Source organism: Lathyrus oleraceus, chromosome 7 (assembly GCF_024323335.1).
Source record: "Lathyrus oleraceus cultivar Zhongwan6 chromosome 7, CAAS_Psat_ZW6_1.0, whole genome shotgun sequence".
In the NCBI taxonomy this organism is placed as follows: domain Eukaryota; kingdom Viridiplantae; phylum Streptophyta; class Magnoliopsida; order Fabales; family Fabaceae; genus Lathyrus; species Lathyrus oleraceus.
In genome coordinates, this window is record NC_066585.1 from 395,340,048 (window position 1) to 395,350,269 (window position 10,222).

Sequence of the window (10,222 nt, forward strand, 5' to 3'; positions counted from 1 at the left end):
TTCAGCTAATTCTCTGTTGTACACTGTCCCACACCTGGGACATATCAAGCATTCTGTTTCATACTTGTAGCAACGCACAATGAAACCAAGAAGCCTTTCTCCTGGCGTGGGATACACCTTCTGTAATTGGCTTTCCTTTCTCCAGTTTCTCTCAGTTTTTGTTCGTTGCCATCTCTCGTAATCCTCAGCCACCGTTCGACATATCCTGATGTTGCACCTTGGGCACAACAACATGTCAGCATTCCTTTTGTGACATCTCCAAAGTTATTCACGCAGGGTTTCGTTGGCTTTGGGATAGCCAAACTTCATCCCTTCTTGTTCCATCTTCAAACATTTATCCACTTCCTCCATTTTGGGGGGGGGGGGGTTGTTTCAAATCCACCATGTTGACACCTAGACTAGCGCCATCAGTGATTGAAATTTCCTCGAATTTCTTCCTTAGGCCCTCAGTAGCCTCAGTTGCTTTCCCCTTGAGACCTTCGGTGGCCATTGGTTCGACGTTAGCATCCTGTTTACCTTTGACAGAGATTCCAATAGAAACATTTTTATTTAGGCCATCAGTAGCTTGCTTTCCATCCGGCGCATAGCCTTCAGTTCCTGTTGCCTTTACAGCCTCGACTTCCCCTACGTCAATCGTGTTGATTTCGATAAGTTCAGCATAGTTTATCTCAGCAATGTTGAGGGGATCAGCATCAACCTTCATCTGGTTCTTTCCCTTGTCAGCGAACTTGAGGCGGCCATCCCTGATTGCATTCTGAATAAGATCCCTGAAAAGAAAGCATTGTGAGGTTTTATGGCCTAAAAAATTGTGATATTTACAGAAGCCTCTTTTCTTCCGTTGTTCTAACGGAGGAATTTTGGTATTAGGAGGCACTATCATTTGGCCATCTTTTACTAATAAATCGAAGATCTCGTCACATTTGGTAACATCAAATGTGTAAGTCTTTTTTGGAAATCTATCACTCTTTTCAATTTCGACAGGGTTCCTGCCATTCGAAGGTGTAAGTAATTTGCAGGCATAAGGTGGTGCTTCTTTTAATTCAGCCAAATCTACTTTGAATTCCTCAAGACCATAAGGGTCTTCAGAGATTTCAGACTCTCCGTCTTCGAATTCGACATAAGCAACCCTCTCTTTCTTATAATTCTTATTTGCTCTGGCCTTTTCAGATTTTAAGCGTTCGACCTGTCAAACCCTATCTGCTAATTGGGCCATGTCTCTTAGATGTTGGGTATCTAACTTTTTCCTGATGGAATAGTCTAAACCTCCAGCGGCCATTTTGACCAACTCGTGTTCAGGCACTATTGTAAAGCATCTAGATTTCAACAAACGGAACCTACTCAGATAACCATTTATAGGTTAAGTGAATTTTCTTTTGATGCTGGCTAATTCCTTAAGACTTATCTTAGTTTGGCCCATGTAGAATTGTTCATGAAACAATCTTTCTAACTAGGGCCAAGCATCTATGGAATTTGGTGGCAAAGTTGTAAACCACATGAATGCGTTCTTTGTTAAAGAGCTGGGGAAATCTTTCATCCTTAGGTTCTCACTGTCCGCCAAATCCCCTGCCTCAGTCATGTATCTGGCTATGTGCTCTATAGTGGATTCACTAGTGTCCCCTGAGAATCTGGTGAACTTAGGGATTTTACAACCCCTTGGTAATTCTGTTTGTAGGACATATTCTGATAAAGGGGAGGAATAATTTGGTCGTTGAAAACCTATATTCAGACCATTCTGGGCCATGATTCTCTCTATCATACTAGTTAAGTCATTTTCCATCATGTTTTCCCGCCTGACCCTATGAATTACTTCGTCTGCATCCTGGTCTCTATTAACCATTATCACTATCCTAGGTTGTTCTTCAGGGACTTCCCGTCGAATTGGCTGTTGTTCCAATCTTGCCCCCATGACTCTTTCGTCAGGGGCTTGCCTTGGTGGTCGAACCTGATCTATGGTTGGTTCTTCTCCCTGGATTATAACCTGGTTTGGCCTGCGTCGAACAGAAGACTGTGGGGCGCCTAGGAAATCTGCTATGCGTCCCATCTGTGTTGACAGTTTTTGGTATGTTTGGGCATTGTCAGTGTTAGTCCTATTCACATTCTGTATCAGGGGAGAAAAAATGGTATTCATTTATCTTGCCAGAACTCCTACCATATCATGGTTACTGGCATCCATTTATTGTCTAAAGGTTGCCTGGTTAGTCGTTGTAAGGGTAGGTAATAGGGTGGGGACTCCTTGTGATTGGGTATTTCGACCTACATGGTTCATGCCAGATCTAGAATTTTGAATTGGTGAAATAACCGTATTATGTGGTTGAGTATATATGGAATAATTGTTTTGAAGTCCCGTCATGGCAGTAGATGGCATTCCATATGGGTATTCTCTCAAAGGTTTGATACGCCTAGGGGTTGAAATTGTAGGAGTGTCTGATACGCCTGACATAATAGGCATTGTTGTCGAATTATGCAAGGCCATGGATCCAGATGTTGGTATGGCCTGTGCATTAGGGATCTCAGTGGATACATCAATCGAATTTGCTCTGATTGTGCCTGTTTACTGTCAGAGATAGGATAAATGACATCTGCTTGCAAGAGTTTGGTTACCTCCTTCTTCACAACATCAAGAATCAAAGGATTAAGCCTCCTTTGGGGCTGCCTTACTATTTTCGCTCCGTCCTCAAGTAATATCCTGTGCATGCACATCGACGGACTAATACCTGGGAGGTCGGCTAATGTCCACCCGATTGCCTTCTTGTGCTTCTTTAAAACCTACAAAAGCTTGTCTTCCAGATCGGAATCAAGGTTAGAAGAAATAATAACAAGGAGTTTTTCATTAGTCTCCAAATAAGCGTATTCCAGGTTTTAAGGGAGTTGTTTCAGCTCTAAAGACGGGGGTTGCTTGATGGATGGAATGCTTGGGGCAGCCGGGATGTCAAGAGCATCAACTGCAAAAACAGCTTCATCGGAAACAACTTCATCTGCAGGAAATGTATCAGACTGCAAGGCAACATCAATCTCAGCACACACAACACAAAGGTTAGTGTCAGTACAATCAACACACGAGTAAATATCATCGAAACCAGATAAAGATGGAAAATCAAGTGAAAATAAATCAGAACAAGTGTCCTCAACCAGCTCAGATATCAATTCCATATGAAAAACGGAATGCTCTTCCAAGGGGTGTTTCATGGCATCGAAAATGTTAAATTTTGCGACAATGTCACCAAATTCCATGGACATGGTTCCATCGTCAACATCAATTTTTGTCTTCGTCGTTTTCATGAACGGTCTGCCTAAAATGATGGGAGCTCTGCTTGTCTTAGTCTCTCCTTCCATGTCCAGAATGTAAAAATCTGCAGGAAAAATTAAATCGTTAACTTGGTGTTTACCAGTGATTTCTGATAAACAACCGCTAGTCCTCCAAATTTATATATTTTTGGTAACTTACAGGATCGACTAGATTGATCCTCAGACATGTGTCTCAAGAATTATTATTACGGTGATTTGGCTCATGGTTAAGTTTGTTTCTGGTTTATGGATAACGAAAAGTGTTTTGACAACAATTCTAAACGACACTTATGACTTTATGAACAAAGTAAATGACGATAACTTTGTAGTAAAAGGTTTCTTAAAGATAACGAAAATACTTGGAAAGGATAAAGATAAATGACTCGAAGTAAATGCTTTAAGTTTTGAGAAAGTACTGGAAATGAAGACTTGGCGAAATGTAAATGCTTTAAGTTTTGAGAAAGTACTGGAAATGAAGACTTGGCGAAATGTAAATGCTTTAAGGACAATTCGACAGAATAAAAGGCAGTGAATAACTTTAATTTAAATGACTTGCATGAAATAGATAACATGAACGAAACTTATGGTGTTCTTCATATATACATTTTCAGCGTAAAACTCTTTTCTCTCGCTCTGGTACTTCGAGTATATTTTATGAATTTCTGTATATCTGTTTGAACACACCCTTAAATATAAAACTAAGACCCCTATTTATAACAATTCGACCCTAACGGCCTCTACATAGATGACTGCCACGTTCGACTTTTCAAGCGTTGCATGTCTCATATGTTTCCACGTGTTGATCTGACGAAACTGCTTCATTTAAATTTCAAATCTTCCCGCTTGAGGCTTCGACTCTGTCAAAACGCCTACGTCGAAGAGAGCTTTGTGGGAATCCAAAATCTCCTAAGTCCCAGGCTTCGACAATAAAGAAATGTTCACCCACGAAAAGAATTAAACAGCTTCGACACAACCATCTTTTATTTATTCTCCAAAATACAACACTTCCAAAGAGCTTCAACTATTTGTCGAAATCTCCAGTTAACACTTGGACAAGGACATCTTCCACTACGCCAGTCGGGCGTGCATTGCTCCTGTTCGCCAGTTGGACGATCAAACCTGTATGCTGCAAAGGACCAAGATTAAGGTTATTATAAATAGAAGTAGGCATAACATTAATGCCCACTCCCAAATCAAGCATGCAATTCTCGAATTTACTATCCCCGATGGTACAAGGGACAGTAAAAGTTCCCGGATCCTTCTGCTTTTGTGGCAAGAGCTGAGTGATGGCTGAAACATTTTTCTCACCTGTAACTTTTTCAGATGAAGGCTTGGGCTGAATAAAAGCAGAAATATTTCTTCCCAAGTTAACTCTCTCACTTCCTTTAATCCTCCTCTTATTTGTACACAAATTCTTCAGAAACTTTGCATACTTAGGAACCTGTTTAATTACATCAAGAAGTGGAATATTTACCGTAACTTTTCTAAAAACATCCAATATCTCTCTTTCCTTGTATCCCTCCTCAATTCTTTTATTTTTCAGAACTCTATGTGGGAAGGGGACTGGTGGCACATACTCCTTTTCTTTAATTTTTTCAGATGAAACAGGTTCAGGTTCAGATGTTACCTCAATAATTTTTTAATTTTTTTCAGGGGCTGTTTCTGTAACCTTTCTAGATCTCAACGAAATCGCACTCACATTAGCATTAGAATCCTTTGGATTGACAACTGTTTGGGTTGGATGCTGGTTCGACCCTTGGGCTTGCATGTTATTTATTTGAGTAGCAAGTTGTCCCATTTGCGTGTTCAAGGTCTGAATACTAGAATCGGTCCTTTGTTGGAATTGGAGATTGTTGGCGGCCATTTGTTTGACAAGGTCTTCTAAGGATGGTCCGGAAGGTGCAGGGGCATCCACTTGAGTTGGGATCTATTGTGGGTTTCCATATCGAAGGATGGGATGGTTCCTCCAATTGGGATGGTATTTGTTGGTGGATAGGTCAGGAGTATTATTGTACCTGTTTTGATTGTAAAGGTTGGCTGCATAAGCTTGAGGCAGCTCAGTAACGGACTCGTCTCTCAGAATAGGACAAGTATAGGTCGGGTGCTCATGAGAAGTACAAATACCACACATTGTTATTGTTTGAGGTTTTGCTACTGCCAGCTGTTTGACTAAGGCAGTGAGCTCGTCAATTCTGGTCTCTAAAGCTTTGTTGGAAGAAACCTGAATTTGATTCACGCTTTTGCTTTGCAAAAAATTGTCTCTAGTAGTGAACTGTTGGGAATTAAGGGACATATTTTCGATAAGGGCTTTGGCAGCAGCTAGAGTCCTATCAACAAGTGCTCCACCACTAGAAGCTTCAAGAATGTTCCTATCCATCAGTATCAAACCCTCATAAAAGTATTGGATGAGTAGTTGCTCGGTGATCTGGTGCTAAGGGCAGTTGGATACAAAGTGTTTGAATCTCTCCCAATACTCGGTCAATGACTCATTACTATGTCTAATACCACAAATCTCATTTCTTATCGAGGCAGCTCTAGAGGCAGGAAAATATCTCTCTAAGAACACTTTTTTCAGGGCATTCCAGCTTGCAATTGAATTTGGCTCGAGATAATATATCCAATCCTTTGTTGCACCCTGCAGTGAAAAAGGAAAAGCTCGAAGTTTGATGTGATCTTCAGTGATCCCTTCAGGCTTCAATGGTGTAGAACACACCAACTGGAATTCTTTCAAATGTTTGTGCAGATCCTCACCTGCAAGACCACTAAACTTGGGCAACAAGTGTATTAAACCCGATTTTAATTCAAAAGGAACAACAACAACATCATATTCAATACACAAGCCATTATAATTCACATCAGGTGCAGCCAATTGCCTTAAGGTTCTATTGTCAGCCATTTCAAAAACAAGTTCAAAATCATAAGCAAACAAGTTATGCAAATAGTCGGACTCAGAATCAAACTCAATTGTGGGTGATGAACTAGCCTGGACTGCTCTATGTTATGTGTGCAAAATACTCTCTACTTCAGGATCAAAAGCAACAAGTTCAGAACAGCGAGACCTAGTAGCCAGGACTAACGCACAACAATGCAACAACAATATTCAAAATACAGACAATGTCCCTAAAAGTCAAAAACAAACACAAAGAAGGGAATTGATCAAAATAAATTCAAAAAAATAAAGTGGCACCGAATTTAATCTAATGACTTAAAAATATAATTTTGAGATTTTTTTCGATTTTTTTCGACTCTATGAAAACAGTAAAAAATTCATAAAAAAATAGAAAAAAGAGGAATCTGGGAAATTGAAAGCAAAGTCCTAAACTGCTCCGTAGTAAGGGAAAAACGATCAGAGAATTTTTTTACACAAGATTTTCGAAACAGATTTTCAATCGGACGCAATTTTCCCAAATACCGATTTTTTTCACTTTTTGGACTCTAAAACGCGAGTTAGGCAGAACCGTGAGGAAACTAGGACCTAGACGCGTAGACACTAAACCTATGACTCTAAAAATGATTAATATAATCAAGAATTCCCGGCAACGGCGCCAATTTGATCCGTTGTCGCGCGCGGGTCAAAACGAGTATTTTTCAAAAACGTAGTACGGCGATAATTTTAACTCGGATATCGTTCTCTCAAGGATTCTTGATTATTATTATCCAAAGGTAAATCGAATTAAGAGGGGGGGTTGTTTGGTTTGGTGTTCGATTAAGAAAAAGTGATTATTAAAAGCAATTCTTCAAATAAGTTGTTATGAAATAAGTGATTATGAAATAATTCAATCTACCGATTCAGTTCCTACTATCATCGATTAATATAATTTTAATACCCTAAGCGGATTGTCTATTCCTATTTGGATACAAACTCAATGACAAGCATGGTGAAGTTTGTGAGATGTATGATCCTATTGTCCGAATTAAGCAAACGGGATAAGTTTTCATGGATTAAGCAAACATGATTGATCAGACACAAAAACGAATTAAGCAAACGTGACGTGCCTATGTTAGGATCATACAATCAACCAAATTGAATCAATATATTTCATGCAATCGAATTAAGCATATAAGAACACAAAATATCATTGAAAGGAATTAAACTAAAATTAACATTATAATAATCTCAAGTTTTGGAACCTGAATTACGGAAGATCGAATAAGAGGGATTAGTTCTCCATGGAATTCGTACAAGCTTTCAAATTTTATGAATAGTGATCCCCTCCCCTGTTTTCGGCTGCTTAGGTTATAGGAAAAGTAGAATAAACTAAATTTGGTCAAAACATAACCCAGACCCAAACTAAATAACCCAACACAAAATATAAATCTAGTGCTGAAGGCTTCAACGGATTTTTCAACCATGCTACAGACCGAATTAGCTTATGACTTCTTCATGAAAGTTGTAGCTCTTTCTCTTAGCTTTCCAACGACTGGTAGCACGCCTCTATCCGATACTCCTAGATCCAGTAATGAATTTATTCGTGCAGACTGCTAATGCTGAAAATAAACTGCGAAAAACAAATAAGTGTAAAAATAAGATAAATTATAAAAACACATTAAAAGGGAAAAATAACCAAATGGAAATGCATAAGTATAAATATAGAAGAATGTGCATCAAAATACACTGATCACTCCTCACTTGTTGGTTCATACCAATTTTACTCTTGGGTTCATATTTCATCCCTCGTTTGAGTTTAAACATCATTATGCTTTGGTCCAGACCATATTTGTTATCCCACTTCTTTTCACCTCCCACCACTAGTTCTTTGAACTACGAAACTCTGAATTCCTCATTGCACTATGAGGATACTAAGGCATGAGGGCCCTAATCCTCACCTATCACTTTATCTACTTCTTTTTCTTTTTCTTTTTCTTTCTCTCGCGACTAATCTTTAGATATAACACATATTCAAGCTAGAACCATCAAAACGGTTCCCATGGAGTATCATGGATGTAAGGGGTGCTAATACCTTCCCCTTTCATAACTGACTTCCTTATCCAGCATATCTCTTTCCCCCTAGTTTTATCGATTTTTTCCCTTTCCTTCGGGAATAAATAAAGTTCGATGACGACTCTGTTGTATGTTCGAGCGTGCGATACGTTCGGGTATATTTCTGCTAGCTTCAGCTGGCGACTCTGCTGGGGAACTTTGCTGCTTGGAATGTTTCCTAGTCTCTAAAAGGAGTCGAGCCTAGTTTTGATTGCTTCTATGTTTACTTGGGTGTTTACCTTTATGTTTTACTCGCTTTATTTATCCCCCGAGTGACGAGTTCGTGAGGGAAGGGAGTGACGAGATGGGTTACGGTCGTCAACCTGGTGACGAGTTGACCGTCAAATACCGCTTTTGTGCTTTCGGTCCCGTTTTTTATAATGTTTTCTCGTGGGGTCGATGCTTGGTTCTTTATTTGGTGTATTTGATGAATTTTCAGTAGGGCTAGTTACTTCGAAACTATCAACCATGATGGAAAAAGTATTTTTCTCAAGATCTTTTCTACACCATGATTAAATTTTATAGTATGAAAAAAAGGGGGGTTGAATTATGTATCCCAAAAACGTTTTGTTTCTAATAATGCAACTTTTGAATCTCTGAACAACGTTCAGAATCTCATATCAGAAATTGTAACAAAAATGGAAATAATAATGATCATAACTAAAAGAAAGCAAAACACAAAGATTATCTGGTTTAACATGTCACAAATATATTACTAAATCCCATACTTAACAAATTAATTTTTATGATAAATTTTTTTATGTCAAATCGTACAATTTCCACAGTTTGATAAATATTAACTTTGATATAAAAAAAAGGTTCTAAAATAAATCATCCCATAGTACTTTTAATTTATAAATACTTTTTTCACCGTATTATTAATACAACTTATTTTTTCTTCATTTAGTATTGTTTTGTCTATATTATATTTGCTTCTATCTATTATGAAAAGGCTAAAAGTTAAATAAAAAATATATAATGTAGTTTAATAAAAAATATATAATGTAGTTTAATAAAAAAATATATTAAAACGTTTCGTCAAAATTTTATATAGAATCTTCAATATTAATTATAATTTGATATTAGAAAGTCCCAATGCTTAAAATTATTTATTTCAAGTTGACAAAAGAATGCAATTTTTCTATAAAGCCCATAAAATAGTAATTATTTATTATACACATAGGAAAAATATGGCTCAAATTATCATCTTCGTTTATGCTCTTCTCATATTTTTTCTATGTTTTTATTTAATCAAGACTGGAATGTTCTTTTTCAAATTTTGCAATTTATCTTATACATGAACAGTGATACAAATTGTTATGGGAGGCAATATGAGTCTGGCCTCGTCGAACATGTTGAAAAATTGTTATGTAAAATTTCGCCTAAAAATTATTAAAAATCTTGAACAGGTCGATAATATTTTTCATCCTTATTGTAAGAATATTTTATTAATCAATTTTTAGGTGACATAATTTTCTCAATTAATTGTGTACTTTTTCTCGTATTTTTATAATGAAATAAATATGTATATTCATTGATAATAACTGTTTTATGTATTTTTTTTTTATCAAAAACAAATATTTACAGCATTTTTTGCTGTCTAAATATGAGGATTTTATCATAAAAAAATACAACTATTTTTGATTATATATAGATTATATTTTAATAGTATTTGTAATTATAGTCAATATATTATATATCTTTTACAAAGAAGATCAAAAATAAATAAAATTGATAGATACAATTATTATATATATTATATTTTGCATCAAAAGTATTTTTTTTCATTTATAAAAATATTTGAATTAACAATATATTGTTTTCAGTTTATAAAAATCTTTGTATCAATAATGAGGATTTTTCCGTTTATAAAAATATTTGTATCAACAATAAACTTTTTCCTATATATAAAAATATTTGTATCAACAATAAACTTTTTTGCGTTTATAAAAATAT

General features: G+C 36.7%; 1 protein-coding gene across 1 annotated transcript; it reads right to left on the reverse strand.

The window, feature by feature from the left end:
- Positions 1-334: 334 nt before the first annotated feature.
- On the reverse strand, positions 335-2,041 carry LOC127104002 (uncharacterized). The gene is made up of 3 exons (XM_051041226.1): positions 1,549-2,041; positions 1,330-1,334; positions 335-1,183 (listed from the first exon to the last, which is right to left on the reverse strand). Exons 1-3 carry the CDS (start codon positions 2,039-2,041, stop codon positions 335-337), a joined length of 1,347 nt encoding a protein of 448 aa, XP_050897183.1.
- Positions 2,042-10,222: the final 8,181 nt, after the last annotated feature.